The sequence below is a fragment of the Bubalus bubalis genome, chromosome 14 (genome assembly GCF_019923935.1).
Source record: "Bubalus bubalis isolate 160015118507 breed Murrah chromosome 14, NDDB_SH_1, whole genome shotgun sequence".
Taxonomy (NCBI): Eukaryota; Metazoa; Chordata; class Mammalia; order Artiodactyla; family Bovidae; genus Bubalus; species Bubalus bubalis.
In genome coordinates, this window is record NC_059170.1 from 9,077,800 (window position 1) to 9,105,772 (window position 27,973).

Genomic DNA, 27,973 nt, shown 5'->3' on the forward strand with positions numbered 1-27,973 from the left:
CTGGGTTGGGAAGATTCTCTGGAGAAGGAAATGGCAACTCACTCCAGTATTCTTGCCTGGAAAATTTCAAGGACAAAGGAGCCTGGCAGGCTACAGTCCATGGAGTCACGAAAGAGTCAGACCTGACTTAGCAACTCAACAACAACACACTTTGGCATAAAAACTTTCTCTCTTCCCTACCCTCTTCCTTTCTGTCTTCCTCCCTTTCTTCTTGCCTCCTTCTCTTGCTATTTTTGAAATTTACTCCAAGAGAGGCAATACAGTAAGACATTATCAGTTCTTCACATTATTAAAAAAAAATAGATAAAGGCCAGGAAAATACATAGAAAATGGAGACTTAAGTAAGTGGGGGAAGATGTCCATTTATCTGGTTGTCTGGACATGTCATAAGCTCCTAGGCTTGGATAACATCAGAAGGAATAAGAGGGATCCCTTTGTTAACCTCGGGCTTCCTTTGTGGCTCAGCTGGTAAAGAATCTGCCTGCAGTGTAGGATACCTGGGTTTGACCTCTGGATTGAGAAGATCCCCTGGAGAAGGGAAAGACTACCACTCTAGTATTCTGGCCTGGAGAATTCCATGGACTGTATAGTCCATGGGGTCGCAAAGAGTCAGACATGACTGAGCGACTTTCACTTCACTTTGTTAACCTCAGATCAACTGGCATCTTTTTGGCTCTTGGGGCACTAGAACCCAGCGGGATATGCCCAGGCCTCCCTGGAAATCTCATACCATCATCAGTTTCTTGTTCAGTGGAGCAAAGAAAAGATTCTCAGTAGTGTCTGGGGTTGCCCCAGGACTGATTGTGGGCAAATCAACTTTGTGTTCCAAACAGATCCCTGTGATCATTCATATGTGGCCTCTAGCCTGGGAGCAAGACAAAGGGCAAGTGTCTGGGTAGGTAATGTACAATCCACAGCAGAGCGTGGGGCCCCTGGGAGGGTGTTGGGGCTGAGAGACCTGCCCTGCTTGCCATGTGACTGATCTCACGTGATGTACCTTGGTTTTCTGCTCTGTGAACTAAGGGAATTGGTGGATCAGCTCCAAGGTTCATCTGCAGATGCTTGCGCCTCTCTGGCTTGTGCCTAATCCCTGCCCTCTTCTCTTCCCCTTCCACAGGCATCTTCCTCTCCACAGCTCCACCTTCTCCTGGAGAAATGTTGCCCTCCTGCTGCTTCTCTCCCTCTCTTTGGAGCAGACATCTGCCTCGCCAAGCTACAGAGTCAAAAGTGGGTTCAGAAAAGCTGCAGCTGCTCTTCTTTAGAAGGAGATCTTGGGGACTGAGGATTAGATACGTGGCAAGGACTTATGTCAGAGGAGGCCACTGCAATGGTGGCTTCAGAGAACTAGCCCCACTCACCTGTCCTGAGCCCTTTAAATCCTTCCCTCACCTTCCTCCCCCCAAATTATTCCCCGACTTTTCCTGATACATGTCTTTTCCAAGTTTAATTTTTGAAAATTTGTCAGTGGCTAGGCAGGACTCTGAGGGCAGAAGACTGATGAGGAGCCTGGTGCAGTAGTTGAGGGGGGAGATGGGAGAAGGTTGGGCTTCCTTAGCAGCAAGAGTGGTGAAGAATCCACCTCCTAAAGCAGGAGGTGCAAGAGACACAGGTTCAATCCTGGGGTTGGGAAGATGCCCTGGAATAGGAAATGGCAGTCCTTTGCCTGGAAGATTCCATGGACAGAGGAATCTGGCAGGCTCTAGTCCATGGGGGTCTCAAAGCGCTAGACATGACTTGGTGACTGAGCACACAAAGCATGCCTGGGAGGAGGTCAGCTGCTGCCCTGAGGAAGTGGAGCAAAGAGGAAGAAGAGATGGGATTTAGAGAGCTGAATTGACCCAAGTCTATGGCTGGTAAAATGCTGGGGTGGTGGCGAGTGAGGGAATTGCATCTCAGGATTCTAATAACAGATCAGGGGACTGTTGATGCCAAACATCAAGACGGAAACAGAGAGAAGGTGCTGTTTGGACGTGGGGAGATGCTAGCTCCATTTTGTCTTCTTCTTATTTTTTTAACTGAAGTATAGTTGATTTACAAAGTTGTGCTGATCTCTGCTGTGCAGCAAGATGACTCATATATATACACACATATATACATTTTAAAAATATTCTTTTCCATTATGGTTTATCCCAGGGTATTGAATATAGATCCCTGTGCTATATATCAGGATTTTGTTGTTTATCCACTCTAACCCCACACTCCCCGTCCATCTCCCTCTTTCCCCTCTCTTCCTTAGCAACCATGGGTCTGTTCTCTATGCCTGAGTCTGTTTCTGTTTTGTAGATAAGTTCATTTGTGCCATATTTTAGATTCCATGTGTAAGTGATTAGTTCCATTTTAAACATGTTGGAACAGAGGTGTTTATTAAATGCCCAAATGGTGTTTTCCATTGGATATAAGGTGTCTTAGCTTGGAAGAGAGGCTAGGTCTGAGAGGAGCTATAGGAACCACAGTTGGGATTGTGGGAATGGATGTGATCTCCTGGGAAGTATGAGCCAAGGAATGACAGGAGACGGCTGATACCATCTTCTTTTCTCGGCTTCAGGCCATCCTTTGAGAGTGCATTAAGGATAGCATGAAGGGGGGGCATCCCTGGTGGTCCAGTGGTTAAGACTTTGCACTTCTGATGCAGGGGGCACAGGTTTGATCCCTGTTAGGGGAGCTGAGATCCCACATGCTTTGAGGCTTGGCCAAGAAAATAATAAATAAATAAATAAATAAATGTTTTTAAAAAGGGTAGTATGAAGGGCAAGAAATATATTTGGAAAGCACTAGAAATCTCAGTGGCCAGTCCTCACCAAAGAAGCGTGTCTTCTGGAAAAAGCCATGGACTGGAAGTCCCAGACCTGCCCCCAATTCACTATATTATTCTACGTGACCTCGCTCTTTCTTATTTTAACCTATTAGATTAAGAAGTTGATATCAATGATAAATATGTTTTTTCTAATTCGAAACTTCTGTAATTTCAAGATTCAGTAGTATCCAAAAGATTTATGTCTCTCCGGTCAGATTCCACCAGAGAGATGCTCAGTTTTGAGACATGGAGCCACAATAAATATTGTATCAGTTATCTTGCTGTGTAACAAATTACCTGTAGGTTGGAAGTCTGGCATGGAGTGTTGAGGTTCTCTGCTCAGGTTCTCACCAGACTGAAATCAAGGTGTCCATCAAGGCTGCCATTCTTATATGGGCTCAGGGGTCTCCTCCTATCTCATTGGTTGTTAGCAGAATCATTCCTGGCAGCTGTAGCACTGAGGTTTCCTCACTGGTTGTCAACTTTTAGCAGCCACCCTCATTCCTAGGCAATTAGCCTCTTCCATCTTCAAAGCGACAAATAGCAGGCCAGATTCTTCTTTGAATATCTCTGACCTCTTCTCTACCAATCTGGAAAAAACCTTCTTTTAAAAAGACTTAACAGATTGGGCTGAACTCCAGTTACTCCTTGCCTCTCTGGGAGGCTCTCTACAATCAGCAGGGGGTTCTGACCTTGGCTCCTTTCAAATCACTGCTTCTGCCCTGGGTCCCAGAGCAGGTGAGATTTTGTGTGTGTCCTTCAACAGTGGAATCTTTTTCACAGCCCTCTGCCTCTCTTGAAAGTAAGCCCCTCTGGCCTTTGAAGTCAAGCATTCTGGGTCTTGTCGTCCTGATATAGGACTCCTGTGTTGGGGAGCCCAATTGTGGGACTCAGACCCCCTCACTTCCTGGTGATAATCTCTTCAAATTGTAATTATCCTTCTGTTTGTGGGTTTCCTACCTGGGGTATAGGTCTTGAGTAGACATCTCTGCCCCTCCTACCCATGTTATTGTGGTTCCTTCTTTGTATCTTTCATTGTAGAAGATCTTTTCTGCTAGTCTTCTGGTCTTTCTCCTGCAGAGTTGCTCCATGAAGAGTTGTAATTTTGGTGTGCCTATGGGAGGAGGTGAGCTCAGAGTCTTCCTACTCTGCTATCTTAATCCTTCTGAAGAGCCTATAGAGATTGTAATTCTCATTTCATAGATGGGAAATTTATAACTCAGACAAAGGAAGACATTTCCCCCAAGATTATTTAGCTGTTGTGTAGAGTCAAGCACCTAAGCCAGAGTTGTCTTATTTATAGTGATTCTTCCACTCCACCATTTCTTCCTCCTTAGAGACAACTGCAGAGTCGTAGAGTGGAACTCAGATTGGTCTTGAATTCACAAGGAGTCAGGAACCAAAATCAGGGCTCCTGACTCCTATGTCCATGATATTTCCACCACTCCTCACTAATTAACTTCCCTTATCAACTAAGATACAGGAGGCAGAGGAATTAGGCATTAAAATAATTAGTTTTGAGAGGAGAAAGGAGATCCTGAATTTAAGACTAGGGTCTTGATCCCTATAAAACCCCCTGCCCTGGAATCTGAATGGGTAAAGAAAATGTGGTGTATATATATGTATATATATTACTATTACTCGGCCATAAAAAGAATGAAATAATGCCATTTGTGGCAACATGGATAGACCTAGAGATGATCATGCTCTGTGAAGTAAGTCAGAGAAGGACAGATATGATTTCACTTATATGTGGAATCTAATTAAAAATAATGTAATGAACTTAGTCATGAAACAGAAACAGACTCACAGATTTTGAAAACAAACTTAAGGTTACTAAGATGCTTCCCCTTTGGTTCTACCTGGGCATAAATTCCTGATTCAGATCTACCTAAATGTGTGAAGAGTAGGGAGAGGTAGACCCTGAATACAGCAGAGTGACAGTTAGGAATTGAAGGTAGAGCATAGGATTGAAGGAATCTCACTATCCACTTTTTTCCATGGGCTGATAAGAGCTGAAACTCTCAAAAGATGTGAATTTGGACATTTCTTTCTTACAGTGAAGCCAGGAAAGTGCCCCCAGGAAAGGATCACCTGTAGTTCTAAAGCCCCAGACTTATGCAAAACAGATTTCAATTGCGATGAATACCTCAAGTGCTGCTCTTTCGCCTGTGGGAAGAAGTGCATGGATCCGTATGAAGGTAGGGCCATCCAGGCTGAGAGCAAGGGTGTCTGTGAGGTGTCCTGCTTCCTGCTCTGTCAAGACCTGCTGGAATGACCCCCTTGAATGTTGGGATAGGGAGGCCAGGGTTCAGGCTTTTCGCCTTCTCTAATGAGCCTCCCAACCCTCAAGTACAAACAATGAGTCTAGGCATGGTGGACATCAATGGATACTCTTGATGTTATTCTTCTTTGGTCCAACATCCAGTCACTCCCAGTAACTAAGGCTTGCTGCTTGTTCACTGTGCGTCAAGAAACTATTGTTGGCACTGTGGCAAGTAGCAACCTCAGGCAGTTCAGAGGCTGGACTTGCTCTCTGATTCTTTGCCCTTCGAGGAGGTTTTCTGGTAATTCAAAGTATCTAATAGTAGGGAACTGTGCATTTTGTATAGATTCACTCTTCATTCATTCATTCCTTCAACAAATAAGTAGTATCAATGCCCTTGGTTAAAGACCACCAGGAACAGACCTGCAGTTGAACAAGTTGAGCTTATCACTTGCTGCAGCGAGGGAGAAAGTTCACCGCAGACAACTTGAAGTGTCTCAAGAAGAAACTGTTAGGAAGTATCTACTACAGGATGAAGGCTTTGGGGAATTTGGGGGAAGATCTAAGGAAGTGGGAATTCACCCTAGATTGGGTGCTGTCAGAAAGTGGGGGGAGTTGTGTAACTATCCTGGTAAGTCTCTTCAATAGAGTGGGAAGGTTAGGAGGAGGGTAAAGCTGTAACTGGTAGAGAAGCATACATCACTCATAGGTGTTTGGTATTTTGTAGGTTTCACAGTGATCTTTTTTTTTTGGTCCCACTCTATCACCTCAGAGTAACTTTGTTTGATGTGGATATCCTGTGGGGTTAAGCCCAACAAGAGAACAATATGGCTTAGCTGTGAGCATCAGATCAATTTCCAGACAGAGAGGGGCTGCTCTTTTTCTGTCTCAGGACCTCATTCTATGTGCCAGGTGCTTTGATAGGCAGTTTGGATATAGTTCTTGAACAAGTCTTTCCCTCTCAAAACTCAAAGCAGTGAAGAAGTAAGATCAGCTCTGAATCTTTCTTATATGCTCTTTGTGACCTCCCTTGCAAGGTAGGAAGAATGCTCAGGGATGTTAAAGAGTGACCATATAGAGCTAGGACCAGAACTTTTATTGATCATGGATCTTTCTACAACTTGGATAATAACACCTTGAGCTATACAAAAGCTGAGGGCCTAACCCCTATCTTTTTTGCTACTCTTCTGTTCTTCCCTCTCTGTCTCCTGTCTCAGAACCCTGCTTGTTACCCTTAGACCAAGGACACTGCAAGAATACAGTCATGCAGTGGTATTTTAACACCAAAGAACGTGTATGCAAACCCTTTTTATATGGAGGCTGCCTTGGGAATGCCAACAACTTCTCCAAGAAGGAAGACTGCATGAGGGCTTGCTCATCAGCTGGTAAGACTCATACCCTTGGCAATCTGTGAGCCTAGTCTGATGAGAAATAGTATACCATCCCAGTTGCAGATTCAGGCTTTGAGGTGAGATTGCCTTGGTTCAAATCTCTGCTGTGTCATTCACTGGCTGGGTAGTCTTAGTTTTGTGTCTTTCATGGGCTTTAGTTCTCCTGTCTATAAAATGGGAATAATAATAGTCTTTACCTAATGGAGTTGTGCCAAAAAATGAGGTAGTGCACATCAATTGTTGGTAAACTTTGGCCAGTGGGATCTGAGAGTCAGGTCTACACTTTGAAAACAGGTTATTTTCTCATGACATTGACCTGCTGAATATTACCTAAGGATTCACCCAAGAATGAAGCATAGACAGGTCAGCTCTGGAATCCCATGGAATAGGGATGGAGCAGGGAGAAGGTGGAGAGTAGAGCAAGGAAAGGGTTTCCCTGGTGGCTCAGAGGAATGGCAACCCACTCCAGTATTCTTGCCTGGAGAATTCCATGGACAGAGGAGCCCGGGGGGCTACAGTTCATGGGGTCAGAAAGAGGTGGACATGACTTTCACTTTCAGAGTGGGCTAAAGGTAAAGTCTGTGGATTAATTCCTATGCAATGACCAGTAAGGATACAGCATGACAGCGTGATACAGAGCTTAGGAGTCAAAATACTGGCTAGAAATCTGTCTTTCTCACTGCAAATTTCCTCACCTCTTTGAGTTTCAGTTCCTCCCCTTGTAATACTGGAATAATAGTATTGGAATACTGGAATAGTACCTCACTGAATTGTTGACAGGGTTATGTATTATCAAGGACACAAAGATTTGACAAGGTTACAGGGTCACTAAGGAGGAGGAGGAGGAGAGCAAGAAGGAGAATGACAAGGACAAGGAGAAAAAAACATTTCTTGCTGTCAGGGAATTTACAATCAGATGAGGACAAACAGAGACATGCACATGCATCCTTGATATCTGTCTTTCTCAATCAACATCCTTTGTTAAGAAGTCATTTTAGACTCACCTGGAAAAGAGATCCAGAATCGGATCAGTTCTTACCACAACCACAGCCGCCACCCTCACCTGAGGTGCCATCTTCTCATCTAGAGTAATCGCAATGACCTCCTAACAGATCTCCTTGTTTCTCTCCTTCCCTTCTTACAAGTCTGTTATGAACACAGTAGCCACAGTGATTCTTTCAAAATTCGAGTCAGATCACATCACTCCTCCTGCAAAGTAAAGCACGTCCCCTAAAATAGCTTACATGGACTTGTGTGGATGTCACATAATTAATCCTACCTTGTAGAGAAGGAAACTGGAGTCATTCATTAACTGGCAGGACGGGGATTTTACCTTGGGCCTTCAAACACCAAGTTTAACTCTCTTTCTACTGCATCTCCTGATACAGCAGGGCATTTCATCACTCCACAGCCTACTAGAGGTGCCTGTGGACAGGGTAGAATGAACCAACATCCCAGAAAGAGATACTAGTTTTAAAGAAAAGGAGAAGCTGTTTGAAGGGTGATGGGAGAGGATGGGGTTTGAAGGAACTCACATCTGCTCTCATTTCAGTCAAGGATGGACAGTGCCCACTCTTCCCTTTTAAGAACCGTATGGAGTGTTCAGCTTCGTGTAAGAGTGACTACGATTGCCCCTTAAATGAAAAATGTTGCGAATCCATGTGTGGCTTTGACTGTGCCATGGCCTGGACAGGTAAGGACTGCAGATATACTTCCCAAAGTCTACTGGGCAAACCCTGAGAATGCCAAGCTGTCCCAGAGTGGTGGATGCCCCTTTGTTTAACTCAGAAGTCTCTCGGGAAATTTCCCTCACTTAATGGCCAACCAGGGCTCTCATGTTGCCTTCTTGACCTTGGGAGACTGTTGTGCTATTCTTCCAAGCCAATCTTGCATGGTAACCCTCTTCATATTTCTCAATGAAAATGTATTTATTTCAAGTCTCATTCTTCAGTGTCCTACAAGGTGACTGTATCCACTTATTCATATAGAAAATTCATAACCATTCATAGGTATAATTCAGATGAATCCTATGTCTGCACAGAACCTCATGTAAAGTGTGCAGGGGAAAAGATGGGTAGCAAAGTGCTACTGGAGTAGAAGCGAACTCTTCCTCTATAGATGCTATTCATTCCCTCATGCAGTGCTAAGATACTGTAGTCTTGTCCCAGGGATTGTCAGTGTTTTGAGGAACAACATGGTATGGCAGAAGGAGTCAAAGGCTTTTCAACTGACTTCAACTTTCCTGCTTGTTCTCTGTGTGACCTTAGGCAACTCAATTCCCCCTTTATGGTCCTTAGTATCTATGGTTTATAAAACAAGGAAGTTCTTCGTGTTCTCTAACACTCCTACTTCTGGTACTCTGGGATTAGATAACCCAAATCTATTAATTTTGTAGAGTCAATAAGGAATCCTATCAGATTTTATAAATCAGAGATGGCAAAACTTTGTTTTCTGCCCATTAAAAAAATATTTATTTTTAAATGAAGGATAATTGCTCTACAGTATTGTATTCATATCTGCCAAACATTAACATGAATCAGCCATAGGTATGCATATATTCCCTACCTCTTGGCAAGACTTTCTGATTCTCCTCAAATAATTATTAAAATTATCACATAGAAGTTGATACTCCACCTATTCCACCTTATTGTTACTCTAGGGGGGAGGGTAAGAAGCTTAATTAGAGGAAAACCTTATTTAAGGTTCCCAAGATACCCCTAATTTGTATCAAAGTATGGTCAAGTATTTCAAGGTCAAGTGTCTTGCTTTACCTCATAAAGTCAAAGCAGGTTTTTGCCCAAACAAGCCGCCAATATGTTCCACGATTGATAGACCCAGGTGCCTGCAGGATAATGATTGCCCATTGACAACGAAATGCTGTTCACGCTGTGGACTAAAGTGCCTGGAATCCCTGAAATGAATAGTAAGTTTAAAATGTTATCATCAAAGTAATTAATGATGAGCAGCATAATAAAAGGGCTTCCCTTGTGGCTCATGTGGTAAAGAATCCACCTGCAATGTGGGAGACCTGGGTTCCATCCTTGGGTTGGGAAGATCCCCTAGAGAAGGGAAAGGCTACCCACTTCAATATTCTGGCCTGGAGAATTCCATGGACTGTATAGTCCATGGGGTTGCAAAGAGTTGGACACGACTGAGTGACTTTCACTTTCGGTATAATAAAGAGCTATCAATTTTGTCTTGCATCCGACTAGTTTGCTGAATGGCCTTATTAAGTATAACAATATTTATTGGGGTTACTTTGATTTTATATACAATCATATAATCTGAAAATGATGATAAATTTGACTCTTTTTTTCCCCAACTTTATGACTTACTTTTTAAAAATTTCAGGGCTTTTTATATTATATAGAACCTCTGAAATAATGTTGAGAATAAATTCAATAAGCTCTAGCCCTGTCCAGTTCTTTATTTTAAACTCAGTGTCTCTGGCTGTATAAAATGACATTTGTTTTTGGGTTTGGGACATATAGGTTTTATTGCCCTTGGGTCATTTTCTCTTTAATCCATTTATAGCTGCTGCAGAAAATTACTACTAAATTTTGTCATATATTTTTTCAGCATCTAGTGATACAATTATTTTTTTCTTCTAATTTGTTGGTATAAAAACTTATACAATTTTTTTCAATACCTTTAGACCATGAAATTTCTGCACCTGGTCTTATGCCTCTGGATATGTTCCAGTGTCTCCTACCTTATAGTCTATGGGAACTTAATAGAATTTGTATCCTACTGTTGTGTGAAAATTGTATAAATCTTAATTACATCAAGTTGGTTCATAATGTTTTTCAGATCCACTATCTTCATCTACCGGAGAAGGCAATGGCATCCCACTCCAGTACTCTTGCCTGGAAAATCCCATGGATGGAGGAGCCTGGTAGGCTGCAGTCCATGGGGTCACTAAGAGTCGGACATGACTGAGCAACTTCACTTTCACTTTTCACTTTTATGCACTGGAGAAGGAAATGGCAACCCACTCCAGTGTTCTTGCCTGGAGAATCCCAGGGATGGGGGAGCCTGGTGGGCTGCCGTCTATGGGGTCGCACAGGGTCGGACACGATTGAAGCAAGTTAGCAGCAGCAGCAGCAGCATCTTCATCTACTTTTCTGTACATTCATTCTATTAATTTCCAAGAGTTTGATATTGAAACCGCAACTAAAAATCTTAATTTATCTACTTAAAACAAACAATGGTAATATATAGTGGAATTACATGTAACTTTGTTCTGTATTTTCCAAGTCTCCTGTAAATGTGTTATCATATTTTCATAATTTAGAAAATAAAAAAGAAAGACAAAAAAACTTACACAAATTTTCATATGTTGAACCATCCTCATATTCCTAGAATGACTTTAATCATGTTGAAGGTATAATTGAATTAATACATTGTTGGTTCTTTTAGCAAATAGTTTATTTAGAATTCCCATATCTATAGTTAAAAGAAAAAACTAGGCCTATGATTTTTGAGTACTTTGTTATTTGAGTCATATTACCTCAGAAAACTAGCTTGGAAGACTATTTGGAAAACTTGCCTATTTTCGGCTCCTTCTATAATAGTATATATATATATATATATATATATTATATATATATATATTTTAGGTTAGATAGGATTTTTTTCAATTGAAGTATATAATTGATTTGCAATTTTAGTTTCAGTGATTCAGTTATATATACATACATATGTAAATATCATAATGGTATATTTTTACTTATTTTTTGATACTTCATCTTAGAGTTTGTATAGGCTTTCTACCTCATCTGTAAATTTTGGCCTATTTTGCTAAAATTGATAAATTTTCTCCCTATTTATAAATGTATGACTTTATAGTAGTATAAATTATTCTGTATACAGTCCCTTTCTTTTCTTCAACTTTAGTTAATATTTCCATTCATGTTTCCACCCCCACCTACCTATCCATCAACCATTCAGTCCATTTATTCACCCCTCCATCCACTCACTTTGCCCTCTGTTGACATACGTTTCAACTAATTTATCTTTGCACCCATTCTTTCACCCATATATCCATCCAACTTACCCTTCTCACTCATCTTCCTTCTGCCTGTTCAGCTGCCCAAATTATATCCAGTCTTTCATCCATCTACCTATTTATCTACCTACTTATCTTTCACACTCACACACTTCTCATATCCATCAATGTACTTCTCCATCATTTCTACATCCGTATTTCTTCCTTACACCCACCAATAACTCATATGCTTTCCATTCAAACAGCTTTCATCAATAGACCCATTCATTGCATCACTAACCTATCCATCCTTTTATCCAAAGCAATTTACTTCTTGGCCCAGCTGTTCATCCACCCATCCATATCCATGCATTCATGCACTTAAATATTCATGCTACCCTCACTCTTTCTTCTTCCTACTAATCCAACCACCTTCCCACTTATCACACCTTGGTCCATCTATCCATCCACATGTCCACTTACCAATCCTGTACCTCCATAGCTCATTCAACAGAATGTTCTAAATATGAGGTTCTACAACAAGGACATACTGAATAGCACAGAGAACTCTACTCAATACACTCTAATAACCTAAATGGGAAAAAAATTTGAAAAAGAATAGATACATGCATATGTACTAGGAATCACTTTGCTATACACCTGAAAATGATACAACATTGTTAATCAACTATATTCTGATATAAAATAAAATTTTAAAAAATGTAAATCTCAGACTTCCCTGGAGGCACAGTGCATAAGACTCTGCCTACCAATGCAGGGGACATGGTTTAATCCCTGGTCCGGGAAGATTCCGCATGTTGTGGAGCAGGTAAGCCTGTGACCACAACTACTGAGCCCTCGGAGCTGCAACTACTGAAGCCCATGTGTCTAGACCCTGCGCTCCCCAACAAGAGAAACCACCACAGTGAGAAGCCTGCACGCCACAGTGAAGAGTAGCCCCCACTCACCACAACCAGAGAAAAGCCCATGAGCAGCAATGAAGACCCAGTGCAACTGGAAATAAGATAAATAAATAAGATTAAAAAATGTAAACACTAGGATCTAGACACAGACCTGTTCAGAGGAGCTCAGAGTTTCTTTGGGAAACCAACATGGCACTCAGTGATTAAGTCAGAGGCACAGGGAACAATACAGAAAGCCAGGGACTGGAAGTCAGCATGTGATACGTCTTGGTCTAGTGAAGAAGCCGAAGTTTCCAGGTAGAGGCCATCTACCTTGGTGTCCTTTGGAGTCCCTCATTCTGAGCACAAGATTGGCCCTAAGACAGAAGTGTGGCTAAGGCAGAGGTAGGGTACACTGACCGTTGGTGAGATGCCAGAGGGAAGGAGGGACAAAAATCCAGGTGGATCCTTACTCAGCCTTCTCCAAGAAATTAGACGAAGGAATGGTCCCCAAGTAACATTAATCCAAGGCCCCCAAAATCTAAATTTCATCTCACCTGCTTCTAAAGTGAGACCTTTGGATAAGGCTGAAAATTTAACAAGACAGAATGGGATAGAGCAACCAGAAATTCTGAGATTTCATTTATTTTTAAGAAAATTTACAGAAAAATTCAGTCTTATTTGGGAACCCTGGGAACGACTTGGACACTTATAGACTCTGTTGGCCTTTAGTTTCTCTGTGTTTGCTCAGCCACTCAGTCATTCCATTCTTTGCAACCCTGTGGACTGTAGTCCACCAAGCTCCTCTGTCCATGGGATTCTCCAGGCAAGAATACTGGAGTGGGTTGCCATTCACTTCTCCAGGGGATCTTCCTGACCCTGCATCTCTTGCGCCTCCCGTGTTGGCAGGCAGATTCTTTACCGTTGCACTACTTGGGAAGCCCTGGTCTTTAGCCTGTGTTGCCACTAAAATATTATTTTCCTCCTCTTTGAACTCACCATTCCTCTCTACCTTCAACTCTCTACTAAAATAATATATCCACACCAATGCAGAAGATTCTCTCATGACCTCTGGCAAGGGCTTAGGAACTCAACTCCCTCCTAACTTTATTTCTGGCACTCACTTGCTAGGTGAAGTTGGGTCAGCATCTTCACTTCTCTGGACCATATGATCTCTAGCTGTAATTTGAGGAAATGGGACTTGATGGGCCCCCAGGGTTTTTCCACTTAAATATTTCAGCTTTCTATTCCCTGCGGGCTGAGTTTGGGAGAATGCAAGTAGTAGAATAAGAAGGACGCTACTGCTTAAGACATCTTGGCGGTTCATTAAAAATTCTGTTCCCTAGTTTCTTTGTGGGATCTGGTGAGATCATGTAGTTGGTGGGAAAGTATTCTGTAGTGCCTGATGTTAAGCTTTTGATTGTCGGGACATCCATTTTGACGACATCCCTCTTGAGTAAGCATATTGCCAGTTATTTGACATAGCAAAACAACTTGGCAAGGAACCAGGCTGCCCCCATCTGTAAAGTTTCCCTCTTAGAAAGCCCAAGTACTGAAACTGTGTTCAAGCCCCTGTGTCCTTGTCTTCTGAAGTAAAATATTGACTCAAGAGTTAATAGTTGGGAAATGTGAAGATGCAGAAACAAAGAATAGTTGTTGACTGGGGAGCTGGTAACATTATCTACTATAATTCTGCCACACAGCAGAACTCCTGAATTCCCAGTTCCCTGAAAGATACAGATGAAGGCCTGGCACAAGTTCCTAAGTTGTTTTTACAGGAAGAAGACTCCCTTCAGATGAAAACTGCTCACTGCAAGAATATAGACCCTGCTGCTGCTGCTAAGTCACTTCAGTCATGTCCGACTCTGTGCAACCCCATAGACGTCAGCCCACCAGGCTCCCCCACCCCTGGGATTCTCCAGGCAAGAACACTGGAGTGGGTTGCCATTTCCTTCTCCAATGCAGGAAAGTGAAAAGTGAAAGTGAAGTTGCTCAGTCGTGTCTGACTCTTAGCGACCCCCTGGACTGCAGCCTGCCAGGATCCTCCATCCATGGGATTTTCCAGGCAAGAGTACTGGAGTGGGGTGCCACTGCCTTCTCCGAATATAGACCCTAGACTGGTTGAAATCAGGACATTGAAGATGCTTGAAACTTCACTTGGATGCCAGTCAATCTGAGAATTGTCTACAAGCTGATGAGGCCCTGCTCCTTGAACACTAGAGAGCTCCTGTCTACCTCGCCCAGGGTGGGTTACACAATCTTGAGGGCATTAGCCCCCTGTGGACTCCTTCCTCTGGCAAAGCACTAAAAGCTACTTTTTTCTATTTTACCCAAAACTCTTGTCTCTGCCTTTTTATTCGGCACTGGTGAACAGAGGCTGAGTTTTGGCAACATAACCTAGATGAGTAACCACTGGGTGACCTGGTTTCTCCCTTCCATGCCCTCATTCCTGCTTTCATGCTTTAAACTCACCAATAAAGAGTGAAGTCTTAGGATTTTCCTGTGGTCCAGTGGTTAAGAATCCACCTTCCAATGTAGGGGATGTGGGTTCAATCCCTGGTTGGGGAGCTAAGATTCCACATGCCATGGGGCAACTAAGCCCAATGCCACAACTAGAGAGCCCACTCGCTCTAGAATCCATGCTCCACAAGAGATTCCCAGCTACTGAGCCCGTGCAACGCAGAACAGACCCAGTGTAGCCAAAAAAAAAAAAAAAAAAAAAAGAGGTTGTGGGGAGAAGGGCAGAAATTGTTTAAAAAAAAAAGAGTGAAACCTTAGACACTCCATCTTGAACCCTAATAAAGGCAGAGCTCCAGGTCTACACTTTCTTCATCTTTCTCTGCTTGTGATCTTAACTATGTGGCCCTCGGGCCTGTCATGTACCCTCCAGGACTTGTGAATAATAAAAACCTTGTTCTGCAAAGTTCCATTAAAAAAATACAACTCAACTGAGTAAATTTGAAGGTCAAACTGGCTTTCTTAGGTGACTGATGAATTGAGTAGCATCCACTGAACTGCTAGAAGGTGCTCCAATGGGTTGTACAAAATGGAGGGTTTTTACAGGAAGAGCTATGAGACAAGGGAGCTATAAGCAAAAGAAAGGAAAGGATTACTTTTAGACTGGGATATGCTTTTGGAGGGAAGAGAATCACGGGTCCTTATCACACAGATTGCCTGTTCTTGGGGAGTGGGACGCATGGAGACGGCCCACGTGACAGATTGCCTCATTGGTGCTGACCCGGGAATTCCAGACTGAGTAATGCTACATTTCTGGTGAAGGTCAAAACTGCAGTTAGGTTAGGTATTAAATCTAGGCTTGGTGTCGTAGACTTGAGCATAAATGATGCCATTTGTGGCCTGTGGTTTTTCCCTTTAACAGTTCCTTGAGGATTTTGCAGAGATGTGTCCTGCAACCACCTGAAGAACCACAAAGGTTAGTCCAGACCCAACCTCGGCCCTGGTGATGATGGAAGGAATGTCTGTGGGGCTCTACAAGAGTAAATACAGGCTGTCTGAGTGCCTCAGGCAGTCTTGGCCAAGAACATCACTATCAGTAGGCTCAGACCCACATGATAGATTCCATAGGGACTTTGTCATGATCCTAGATTTTGTGACCATAGAGTCAGTCACCGATAATAAGGTTGGTTTTTGTCTGGCTTCTCCAGCAGGTAAGACAGTTGGAAAATAAAGCTTTGCCCAAATGTGCAACATCTATTTAGGGAAGAAAACAGGGACCCTACTGATGACATTTGTCTCTTCCTCTACCAGGACTGATTGACGGGCTGGGGTTCTGGGTTCCGTAGCTGAAGGAAAGCTGACAAGTCCTACAGCACCACCCCCCACTCTCTCCCACAGCCTGTCTGTTAGTTAGAGGTCCGTTAGCTAGTTAGAAACCAGAAACTCTGCTGTGTTATTGACCTTTACTGAGTTGTGGTCTCAGGCAGGTCTCTTCCCTTCACAGTTCCCCATCAGACAACAGGGAGTTTGCACCAGATGGTAGATGGTCTGTACAAGCTCCAACCTTCCTGACCTTCCCTCCTGCTCTCAGGACAATGCAATCTTGACAAACGTTATCTGCAAACTCTGCTATCAGCCTGCTTCCTCCTCCCCACATCACTCTGGGGCAACATCTTTACTCTTTGGTCTTAGTCAGAGTTTGAGTGGAGTGAGACAAAGAGAAAAAGGATGATGGGAGGCCAGTGTGGGAGAGGGAGACAAAGAAACATAGGGACCATGGGAGACTTACAGAAACAAAGAGATACTAAGAGCTTAATAGATGCACATGGATCAAACAAAACAAGAGGGGGTGTGCCAGTTGAAATGGAAAATAAATAGAGAATGAGGTCCTCCTACAACTCTCAAAGTTATCAAGATGAAGACCTCTGATGGTGGCATTCACTCCTAATCTAGCCTGGAAAGTGAGAGCAGCTTTGCCCACTTGCCCTGGTTGACCAGAAGACCCACTGCAGTTGAGGGGGCTAACAATCAAGAGCCACCCGTAAGAGACCCTTGCCCAGGGCTGTGGGATGTGGATGCCAGCTAGTCACGTTGATGACCTCAGGAACCCAGTGTTCCCACCAGGAAAGGAGGTGATTGGCTTGACTCCAGCTCTCAAGTATCCAAGACACTGACCACTGAAAGATTAGGCTGGACAAAGGCAGCCAGACATTTTTATGATCTGGAACAACCAGCAGGACAGCTTTCCTTCAGAATGGAGTCTTCTGCTCTTTTGAGCATCTTGGTGCTATCCCTCCTTCTAGTGAATGTCCAGGGACCTGCTTTGACTGATTGGTTCTTTCCCCGTAAGTACTGGGGCCTCAGCCCTTGCCCTGGAGAGAAAGAATATGGTTGGGAGGAAGAAACAAGCTTTCCACCACCTTAGCCCTGGGCCTGGGTTAGGGATGAGGGAGATATTTGGGTTATTTCTTCCCTTTTTCTTTTCTATGGAAGATCTCTTCAGTGAATGCAAGAATCCAGACCTGGGCAATTCGTATTTTCAGCCCCTTTGAAAGGGAAGGTATTTTTGAGTTGAGGTGGGGTGGTGGGGTGAGTATCACAAAATCTAGCATTTAGGGGAGGGGCTATAAGGATCTGGGATGCGTAAGGGACTTTTCCCTCACCCCATGACAAAAATAGCCTCCTTTCTTGAAATGCCACCTCTATTAACTCCTGAGTCTTTCAAATGTAGTTCTAGAAAGTGTTCCCACCTCCCCAGGGGTTCCTTGACTTTTTGAAGTTCCTTTGAATTTAAGACAGTAATACTCCATGCCCGGCATGCTGCAGTCCATGGGGCTGCAAAGAGTTGGACACGACTGAGCGACTGAATAACGACAAATAGAGTAATATTGATAATTGCTACCATTTACTGAACATTCTGAAAGAAGGGATTTAAAGAGAGGGAGTCAGACTTGGTGGCTACAAATTCTGCTTGAATTCCCTGTGCTTCAGTTTCCTCATCTGAAAAATGGGGGATATTAATAGAATTAGCTTCATAGAACAATTATGGCGATTATATGAGATAACCTCTTTAAAATGGTTGGAAGAGTGCTACGCTTGTGGTTAACTTAACCAATGTTAGTTAGTTAATATTACTGGGCATCTGTGACGATGATTATAGCTTTACACGCTTTGTCTTAATTCTTCCTCACCTCTCTGTAAGGCTAAAAGGATTTTATAAATGAAGAAACCAAAGTTCAGAGACAGTAAGTGGTAAACCAAGAATGAGAATTAAAAAACCCAGCTGTCTGACTGCCAGGGTGAACAATATTGCTGCACAATAGCGCCCCCCAGAGGAACTCCCAAACACTGTTTTCTCAACCAGCCCAAAGCGACTAGATTGGCTTAGTTAGGCCAGTGGCTTTCAATGGGCTATTTTGCCTTCCAGGGAACACTGACAATGTCTAGAGGCTTTTTTGGTTGCCACAACCGGGGAGTGCTACCGGTAGTCTAGTGGGTAGGGGCCAGGGGTGCTGCCAAACGGCCTACAGTGGACGTCCTACAAAAGGACAACCCTCCTCTACCCATCAAATAATCATCTGGCCCAAATGCCTCCAGTGCCTAGGTTGAGAAATCTTGCCTTAGCGGGTGGGGCTAGGGGAAAGGAGGCAGAGAGTGAGGGGTGCTCAGGAAAGAGGTCGCTGCAGGCAGCCCTGGGAAATAAATGAAAGTCCCCCAGGAAAAGGACCCCTGGGGATGAGCAAAGCGAAAGCAAACTCCCCTGACTCCCCAGAATTGCCTTGGGTCTGGAGAAGTGTGGGCACTGTGACTGTAAGACTCATGGTTGTCGGTCCTTCCCTAGAGAGATGCCCCAGAATCCAGGGTAATTGTGAATTCAAAGAAAGGGATGAATGTTCGAAGAACAGAAAGTGCCCGAAGCATGAGAAGTGTTGCTTCTTCAGCTGCGGAAGAAAATGCTTAAACCTCCAACAAGGTAAACACATATTGAGAGCCTCAATAACCAATCCCTCTACGCATATCCTCCCCTTCTGCTCCTCTGGGCTGGCCCTGTCCCTTGTTCACTAAGGGCTGGTCTCTGAGCAAGACTGCTGGACTTGGGAAACTTGAAATTTAGATCTATCACTGCCCCTATTTTGATGTTTGACATTAGGGAGTATCTTCATCCTGTTGGGTTTCAGGTTCCGCAAGCAAAATCTAGGTATAAGGTTGGGATTGAACCAGAAAGTCTCTTGGCTCCTTTCCACTCTTATTATTTTCTTACTATTATTTTTTTTACCCTTATGATTTTCTTAGTCCCCAGGGGGCTACTATTGGTTCACCATATATCAACATTGTTGCTGCAAATGATAATTAAGATGTTTGTATTTCTTAAAAATACAAAAAAAATAGCTTTTTGCTCCAGATTCACTGCCTTCCTATACAAATCCACTTTAGCATTAGGAAATCTTTGCTGACCACTCCAGACCAGAGGGCCTATCCTTGCTGATGCAGTCTTAACTCCATGCCCATCTACCTCAACTCCAGAGAGACTATCAAGGATTCTTTTTTTTAAAATTAAAGTATAATGTGTATGTATTACATTAAGTAATACATAATGTATATGTGTTACATTATACATAGGGTTCCTTAGCTGTTCACCTGAAACTACCATAACATTGTTAATTGACTGTACTCCAATACAAAATAAAAAGTTTAAATTTTGAAAAAAAAAATAAAGACAAAAGTTAAAGTATAGTTCCTTACAATGTTTCAGGTGTACAACAAAGTGATTCATATATATATATATTCTTTTCAGTTTCCTTTCCATTGTTAATCATTACAAGATGCTGAATGTAGTTCTATATGTGCTATACAGTAGGTTTTTGTTGTTTATCTATTATATATATAGTAGGATGTATCTATTAGCCCCAAACTCCTGATTTATCCCTTCTCCTTCCTTTCCCTTTTGGTGACCATAAGTTTGTTTTCTATGTCTGTTGAATCTATTAAGACTATCAGAGATTCTTTATTCACTCATTTAAGAAATGCTTGTTGAGTGTCTCTGAGACGTATAATAGGATTTGACCTATTATACAGAGGTTGAGGAAGCCTTCCCTGAGAAAGTAAAACTAGAGTTGAGTTCAGAAGGATGGGCAGCAAATTTTGGGGAAAAGCGGGTGGAAGGGCTTTCCAGGCACAGGCAGTGTACACATACAAAGTCTGGATGGATTCTGGCATCCCGCCATCAAGACTTTGTACATGAGCATGAACATGGTGAAAGGGAAAAAGGTTCTTGTAGGTAGGTTCTTGTCGGATGAGCGTCTCACCTTGCTCTTAAGATCAATGGAAATTCACTGAGGTGGGTGGGCACATGGCGTGGCTTTTACTATGCCTACGAGGCAGGAATGGAGTGACTTAAAGAACTTCAAGATGAAAAAAAATGGTTTCTTGGACTAAGTAGCTGAGAGGGTGGGGAAGAGTCGGATGTGTCTGAAAAGCATGTAGGAAGTGAAGTCAACAGGGCTCGACAGTGGAGTAGACTGGACAGGCAGGGGGACAGTGGGTTGTTCGTCTGCCTATAGTTGAGGAATTCTGTACGCAGACTTCCTGAGTTCAAATCTTAGCTCCAGTTCTCACCAGCCTATTTATCTTGGGCAAATTAACCACTTTCCCTTGTGATGCCTCAGTTTCTAGATAGCAAAAAGACTAATGTTAAAGGTTATTTGAAAGATCAAATATGTTTATGCAGGTGAAATGCTTAGGGCAATGCCTGGCATCTAATAGTCACGTGACACATGTTAGCTCACATTATTCAGTCATTCATGACTGGGAGCTTCTATATAACAGAGGCCATACTTTTGTCTCTTTAAGCACTGAGCACGTAGTAGGTGCTCAAGGAATGACTTATTCAGTTCCAGGCAGGATACATTTTGTTTTACCCTTAGCATTTGCAAAATCCTACACTGTGCATGACCACCTGCTAAGAATGGGGTTCCAAGATGAAATCAGACATGGTCTCATGTGCTCACTACCTCACAGAAGCTCACCACCTCATAGATGAGACCGAAGATGAAAAAAATGGCAAACACACTCACATGACTCAGAAGCACAGTAGAAAAATGCAGGATCAAGTGAGGCACCTGTGGGGGTGCGGTGTGGAGCATGGAGTTCAAGATGCCATAGTGGAGTTGATGTCTGGGAAGGGTTTTGAAGGGAGAATAAGAGTGTGATTAATGAACAATGGAAGGGTGGCAGAGGGATATGGAGTTAAAGGTGTGTGTGTGTGTGTGTTGGGGGTGGGGGGAGGGTGTTGAAGATTGTGGAAGCCTGAAGCTCAAGAGGGGACTGTGGTAGGGGAGGAGGCCAGAGCACCAAACAGGAGCCAGACGAAGTGTCTATAGGCCATGGAAGACCTGCTCATGAAGTCAAGTCTTAGCTGTGGAATGACACAATTAGCTTGGTCTCGGATCCGTCAGGTCCTTCTCTCTGGTGGGCAGCAGGAAGGACTGATTGTAGGAGCCAAGGATAGAGGCTGGAAGATCAATTTGAGGCTCTCTCAACAGCCTGAGACTTAAGGAGAGGGGCAGACAGGTGAGCTCTGAGAAGGTAAAAATCAACAGGACTCAACTGTTTAGCTGTGGGAATTGACTCTTGGGGAACTTATAGTTTAGCTCGGACCTGTGTTAGTTTGCTAGGACTGTTGTAACAAAGTAGCACCAACAAGATGGCTTAAACCACAGAAATGTATTGTCTCACCATTCTGCAGGCTAGAAGTTCAGGGTCACATGTTGGCAAGTTGGTTGCTTCTTTGTCAGGTGGGGAGGGAGACTCTGTTTCACACCTCTTCCTCTAACTTCTGGTGGTTTGCTGGCAATCCCTGGTGTTCCGTGCCATGGAGATCCCTGATCTTCATGTCCACATGGTGTCCTCCCTGTGTGTGTGTCCGTGTCAGAATTTACCCTTTTATTATTAACTTTTTTTATTGGAGTATAATTAATTTACAATGCTATCTTACTTTCAGGTATACAGTACAGTGAATCAGTAAAACGTTTATCCACTCTTTTTAAGATTCTTTTCCCATATAGGCCATTAAAAAATATTGAGTAGAGTTCCCTGTGCTATACAGTGGGTCTTTACTAGGTATCTATTAGAATTTGTCCTTTTTAAGGGACACCAGTCATTTTGGATTAGGGGCCCATCCCATCCCAGTATGGCCTCATCTTAACTAATGATATAGGCCCCAATTTTATTTCCAAACAGGGTCCTTCTGAGGTGCTGAGGGCTAGGTCTTCAGTGTATGAACTGGAATTGGAGGGGGACTCAACCCATAACAGGACAGAAGCTAACTGCAGGGAAAAAAGGGGCTTGACAATCTGAAAAACTACCCTTTGCATTCCCTGCATGGACTTGCCCTTGACTCTGACCCCATATTCTCTTTCTTTGGCACGATTTGAAGGGCAGAGTAAGTGGCTTATAATTTGGCATTTTTGAGGCACTCCTGTATCCATTCAGAATGAATTTATTGAGCACCTATTCTTGCCAGGCACTGTGCTAGAAGCTGCACATTTAGATACAATAAGGAGCTCACAACTTAGCGGGCCTTGACGGTGGTCTTATTTACACCTCAGGACAGCCCCGGGTGACGAGCAGGGTGGGATTTTGCATCCTCATTTTACTGAAGTCAAGGACAAGACTGGTAATGTGGGAGGTCAATGTGCGTGCCCTGAATTAAGCGCACAGCCCTGAAAACAGAGGCTCCTCACTCTCAGGGGAGACACTGAGTTCAGTGACCTGAAGGGAAGGTGGGGACCTGACTTGATGTTCCCTGGGGATGCAGATAGCCAAACAGCTCTGCTCTGGTCTACAAATGGGCAAATATATCAATGGAACTGGGCTCCCGAGGTGTGAAAAGGTAAAAGGAGCCTGTTTGGTTTCATCTGTGCTAGTCACTAGGGGGACAATAACAGCTGCTTTTTTTTTTCTGGTGTGGGCACTTTAAAATCTCAACTCTGGCATCTCCCTGCAGACATATGCAGTATGCCCAAAGAAGCTGGCCCCTGCATGGCTCTTTTCCATCGTTGGTGGTATGATAAGACAAATAATACTTGCTCCAGCTTCATCTATGGTGGTTGTAGAGGAAACAATAACAACTTCCAATCCCAAGCCGTGTGCCAGAGTGCCTGCTCTGCAAAGGGTGAGTCCCAGGGGCCCCAGTCTCTCATCCTTGCCAGGGCCATTCTGATGGGGGGAGTCTGGGTGTTGCTTGGCCCATTCCAGAATAGTTGCATCCTTGACAGACCAAATGAAGACCAGGAACTGACCAGCTATGATCAGCAGGTAAGAATGAGCCTTGCAGAGGGTGGGACCATGGCTTGCTGGGAAACTGAGGTAGGGAGGGGACGTGGTTTTGGGTCAAAGCTGGCAAGTATTAGGAGTGGGAGAGGATGCAGACATGGTGAGGTCTCAGAGACCAACTTCAGAGAGATCACAGGACATCCAGCCTAGTACTGGAGAGGTGGACCAATCACCCCTTCCAGGCCATCAATTTCCCCTCATGACTCTTCGCCAGCAACCCACTCCCAGCCACATCCCATTCAGAGTTTTCCAGGGAAACCCACTTCCTTTTAGTTTCCTGTGAAAAGATGTATAGACATAACTCAAGATTAGTTTGGAAAATAAGCTGAGTCCTAGAAGCTCAGCTGGTCCTATCCTTTGTTCTCAACAGGCTCTAATTCCTGAATGTGAAAGGATACACTGCAGCCGCCACCGGGATTCAGTTTATGACCAAGCGCTGTGCATGTGGCTGCAGATGATCCAGGCTGGCTTCCACTGTTCTTCGTCCAGTGTTCCAAGGCCTTAGAGCTCCCCTAAACTGAATCCTGGTGCCTCTCTCTCCTTTCTCCATCTCAGCCTCTTTTTAGACATAATCTTTCTCTTTTGATCCCATCTCTATGCTTCTTACCTTTATGTACAACTTCTAGAACTGCTTGTTCATATCTGTGAAGCTCTCATTTTCCCCAATAAAGCACTTTATTTAGTGTTGTGTCTCTGAGGCTGAATAATTTATGTCTATTGGCATATTACACTTTGCAGGGAGTAAAGGGTCATTGAGGTTTCTGGTGACATCATTAAAGGGAATGAAGATACTCAGAACCTTGAGAGTTGAGGAGTCCAAGGGCGTTGCTATACTATTCCTCTGTTTTTTCAAAGGATCATATGGCCCTTTTAAGGCAAGAGCTCTTGGGTGCTGCTCCTTTCTAGGAGAAGGGCATGGGTTAAAGTAAGTTTATTTGGGATCTTTCAAGAAATACAAGTTGAGGAGTGGGATAAGTGATACAAGGAAGAGAGGAGTTGATTATGTGTTGGTTACTGTGGTGGGAAAATGCAGCTTAATCCCATTAGGGACCTTCCAAAGAACCTTGTAAAACCTGCCTCTGAATTTTCTTCATTCATGAGGAAGCTGAGGTGTTTAGTCATTGATTTTCATCCTCTACTGGATGCATGTTGATTGTTAAATCCCTCACTCTTCCAGACTCTTCTGCATGCAAGCTGACCAAGTTCCTAGGAAGTCAGAGAGAACTCAGAGCAGAGAGGCAGAGCTCTGATACTTGAAGTGGGAAGCTATTGGTGTGCATCGGATATGATTGAGCCATTGGAACTTCCGCGGTCGCCCAGTAGCTGGGACTCCACACTTCCACTGCAGGGGGGTGTGCGTTCAATTGCTTGTCAGGGAACAGAGATCCTGTGTGCTGTGTGATGTGGCCAAAAACAAAACAAAATTTAGCCATAGAAAGGAATGAAGCACTAATGCATGCTACACTGTGGATGAACCCCAAAAACATTCCACTAAGAAGTCACACAGGGGTGGTAGCCGAGAGGAGCTACCCCAGGTCCGAGGTAAGGAGCAGCAGCTGTGCTTTGCTAGAGCAGCAGTGAAGAGATACCCCACGTCCAAGGTAAGAGAAACCCAAGTAAGACGGTAGGCGCTGAGAGAGGGCATCAGAGGGCAGACAGACTGAAACCACAATCACAGACAACAGACCAGTCTGATCACATGGACCACAGCCCTGTCTAACTCAATGAAACTAAGCCATGCCGTATGGGGCTACCCAAGATGGGCGGGTCATGGTGGAGAGGTCTGACAGAATGTGGTCCACTGGAGAAGGGAATGGCAAACCACTTCAGTATTCTTGTCTTGAGAACCCCATGAACAGTGTGAAAAGGCAAAAATATAGGACACTGAAAGATGAACTCCCTGGTTCAGTAGGTGCCCAGTATGCTACTGGAGATCAGTGGAGAAATAACTCCAGAAAGAATGAAGGGATGGAGCCAAAGCAAAAACAACACCTAGCTGTGGATGAGACCAGTGATAGAAACGAGGTTTGATGCTGTAAAGAGCCATAAATGTAGCATTTTGAAGTAGCTGGGAAAAGTATTCATTTTTGCTTGCATTTTTGTTAATATCTTTACTCCATAAGTTTCTGTTACTAAAATCAACACTAAAAGAATGAAAATAAAGTGTTCATTTGCTTTTCTGCTAAAAAAAGAAAAAAGAGAGCAATATTGCATAGGAACCTGGAAAGTCAGGTCCATGAATCAAGGCAAATTGGAAGTGGTCAAACAGGAGATGGCAAGAGTGAACGTTGACATTCTAGGAATCAGTAAACTAAGATGGACCGGAATGGGTGAATTTAACTCAGATGACCATTATATCTACTACTGAGGGCAGGAATCCCTTAGAAGAAATGGAGTAGCCATCATAGACAACAAAAGAGTCCAAAATTCAGTACTTGGATGCAGTCTCAAAAACAACAGAATGATCTCTGTTCGTTTCCAAGGCAAACCATTCAATATCACAGTAATCCAAGTCTATGCCCCAACCAGTAACGCTGAAGAAGCTGAAGTTGAACAGTTCTATGAAGACCTACAAGACCTTCTAGAACTAACACCCAAAAAAGATGTCCTTTTCATTATAGGGGACTGGAATGTAAAAGTAGGAAGTCAAGAAACACCTGGAGTAACAGGCAAATTTGGCCTTGGAGTACAGAATGAAGCAGGGCAAAGGCTAATAGAGTTCTGCCAAGAGAAAGCACTGGTCATAGCAAACACCGTCTTCAACAACACAAGAGAAGACTCTACACATGGACATCACCAGGTGGTCGACACTGAAATCAGATTGATTATATTCTTTGCAGCCAAAGATGGAGAAGCTCTATACAGTCAGCAAAAACAAGACCAGGAGCTGACTGTAGCTCAGATCATGAACTCCTTGTTGCCAAATTCAGACTGAAATCGAAGAAAGTGGGAAAAACCACTAGACCATTCAGGTATGGCCTAAATCAAATCCCTTATGACTATACAGTGGAAGTGAGAAATAGATTTAAGGGACTAGATCTGATAGACAGAGTGCCTGATGAACTATGGATGGAGGTTCATGACATTGTACAGGAGACAGGGATCAAGACCATCCCCAAGAAAAAGAAATGCAAAAAAGCAAAATGGCTGTCTGAGGAGGCCTTACAAATAGCTGTGAAAAGAAGGGAAGCGAAAAACAGGAGAAAAGGAAAGATCCACCATTTGAATGCAGAGTTCCAAAGAATAGCAAGGAGAGATAAGAAAGCCTTCCTCAGTGATCAATGCAAAGAAATAGAGGAAAACAACAGAATGGGAAAGACTAGAGATCTCTTTAAGAAAATTAGAGATACCAAGGGAATATTCATGCAAATATGGGCTCAATAAAGGACAGAAATGGTAGGGATCTAACAAAAGCAGAAGATATTAGAAGAGGTGGCAAGAATACACAGAAGAACTGTACAAAAAAGATCTTCACGACCCAGATAATCACGATGTTTATCACTGGCCTAGAGCCAGACATCCTGGAATGTGAAGTCAAGTGGGCCTTAGAAAGCATCACTACGAACAAAGCTAGTGGAGGTGATGGAATTCCAGTTGAGCTATTTCAAATCTTGAAAGATGATGCTGTGAAAGTGCTGCACTCAATATGCCAACAAATTTGGAAAACTCAGCAGTGGCCACAGGACTGGAAAAGGTCAGTTTTCATTCCAATCCCAAAGAAAGGCAATGCTAAAGAAAGCTCAAACTACCGCACAATTGCACTCATCTCACATGCTAGTAAAGTAATGCTTAAAATTCTCCAAGCCAGGCTTCAGCAATACGTGAACCATGAACTTCCAGATGTTAAACCTGGTTTTAGAAAAAGCAGAGGAACCAGAGATCAAATTGCCAACATCTGCTGGGTCATCAAAAAAGCAAGAGAGTTCCAGAAAAACACCTATTTCTGCTTTATTGACTATGCCAAAGCCTTTGAGTGTGTGGATCACAATAAACTGTGGAAAATTCTGAAAGAGATGGGAATACCAGACCATCTGACCTGCCTCTTGAGAAACCTGTATGCAGGTCAGGAAGCAACAGTTAGAACTGGACATGGAACAACAGAGTGGTTCCAAATAGGAAAAGGAGTACGTCAAAGCTGTATGTTGTCACCCTGCTTATTTAACTTACATGCAGAGTACACCATGAGAGACGCTGGGCTGGATGAAGCACAAGCTGGAATCAAGATTGCTGGGAGAGATATCAATAACCTCAGATATGCACACGACACCACCCTTATGGCAGAAAGTGAAGAAGAACTAAAGAGCCTCTTGATGAAAGTGAAAGTGGAGAGTGAAAAAGTTGGCTTAAAGCTCAACATTCAGAAAACGAAGATCATGGCATCCAGTCCCATCCCTTCATGGCAAATAGATGGGGAAATGGTGGCTGACTTTATTTTTCTGGGCTTCAAAATCACTGCAGATGGTGATTGCAGCCATGAAATTAAAAGACGCTTACTCCTTGGAAGGAAAGTTATGACCAACCTAAAGAGCATATTCAAAAGCAGAGACATTACTTTGCCAACAAAGTTTCGTCTAGTCAAGGCTATGGTTTTTCCAGTGGTCATGTATGGATGTGAGAGTTGGACTATAAAGAAAGCTGAAGAGACACGTGTACCCCAATGTTCATCGCAGCACTGTTTATAATAGCCAGGACATGGAAGCAACCTAGATGTCCATCAGCAGATGAATGGATAAGAAAGCTGTGGTACATATACACAATGGAGTATTATTCAGCCATTAAAAAGAATACATTTGAATCAGTTCTAATGAGGTGGATGAAACTGGAACCTATTATACAGAGTGA

At 43.3% G+C, this 27,973-nt stretch overlaps 2 protein-coding genes across 2 annotated transcripts; both read left to right on the forward strand.

Annotated features, from left to right (window-relative positions):
• The first annotated feature begins 1,058 nt into the window (after positions 1-1,058).
• WFDC8 (WAP four-disulfide core domain 8) lies at positions 1,059-9,371 on the forward strand. The gene is made up of 5 exons (XM_025264707.2): positions 1,059-1,227; positions 4,855-4,995; positions 6,278-6,445; positions 8,004-8,144; positions 9,232-9,371. Exons 1-5 carry the CDS (start codon positions 1,059-1,061, stop codon positions 9,369-9,371), a joined length of 759 nt encoding a protein of 252 aa, XP_025120492.2.
• A 7,385-nt stretch (positions 9,372-16,756) lies between these two features.
• Positions 16,757-23,821, forward strand: LOC102391237 (eppin). Its single transcript, XM_044927589.1, has 4 exons — positions 16,757-17,142; positions 18,639-18,770; positions 22,803-22,970; positions 23,502-23,821. The coding sequence occupies exons 1-4, from the start codon at positions 17,052-17,054 to the stop codon at positions 23,513-23,515; spliced, it is 405 nt and encodes a 134-aa protein (XP_044783524.1). The 5' UTR covers positions 16,757-17,051; the 3' UTR covers positions 23,516-23,821.
• Positions 23,822-27,973: the final 4,152 nt, after the last annotated feature.

Bases quoted from the DNA above. Each gene is read 5' to 3' on its own strand.
- WFDC8 (XM_025264707.2), top strand. From the start codon at position 1,059: ATGCTTGCGCCTCTCTGGCTTGTGCCTAATCCCTGCCCTCTTCTCTTC. The intron at 4,996-6,277 runs GTAGGGCCATCC...CTCCTGTCTCAG, and splicing joins GTGCATGGATCCGTATGAAG to AACCCTGCTTGTTACCCTTA. The intron at 8,145-9,231 runs GTAAGGACTGCA...TACCTCATAAAG, and splicing joins CTGTGCCATGGCCTGGACAG to TCAAAGCAGGTTTTTGCCCA.
- LOC102391237 (XM_044927589.1), top strand. From the start codon at position 17,052: ATGGAGTCTTCTGCTCTTTTGAGCATCTTGGTGCTATCCCTCCTTCTA. The intron at 17,143-18,638 runs GTAAGTACTGGG...GTCCTTCCCTAG, and splicing joins GACTGATTGGTTCTTTCCCC to AGAGATGCCCCAGAATCCAG. The intron at 18,771-22,802 runs GTAAACACATAT...ATCTCCCTGCAG, and splicing joins ATGCTTAAACCTCCAACAAG to ACATATGCAGTATGCCCAAA.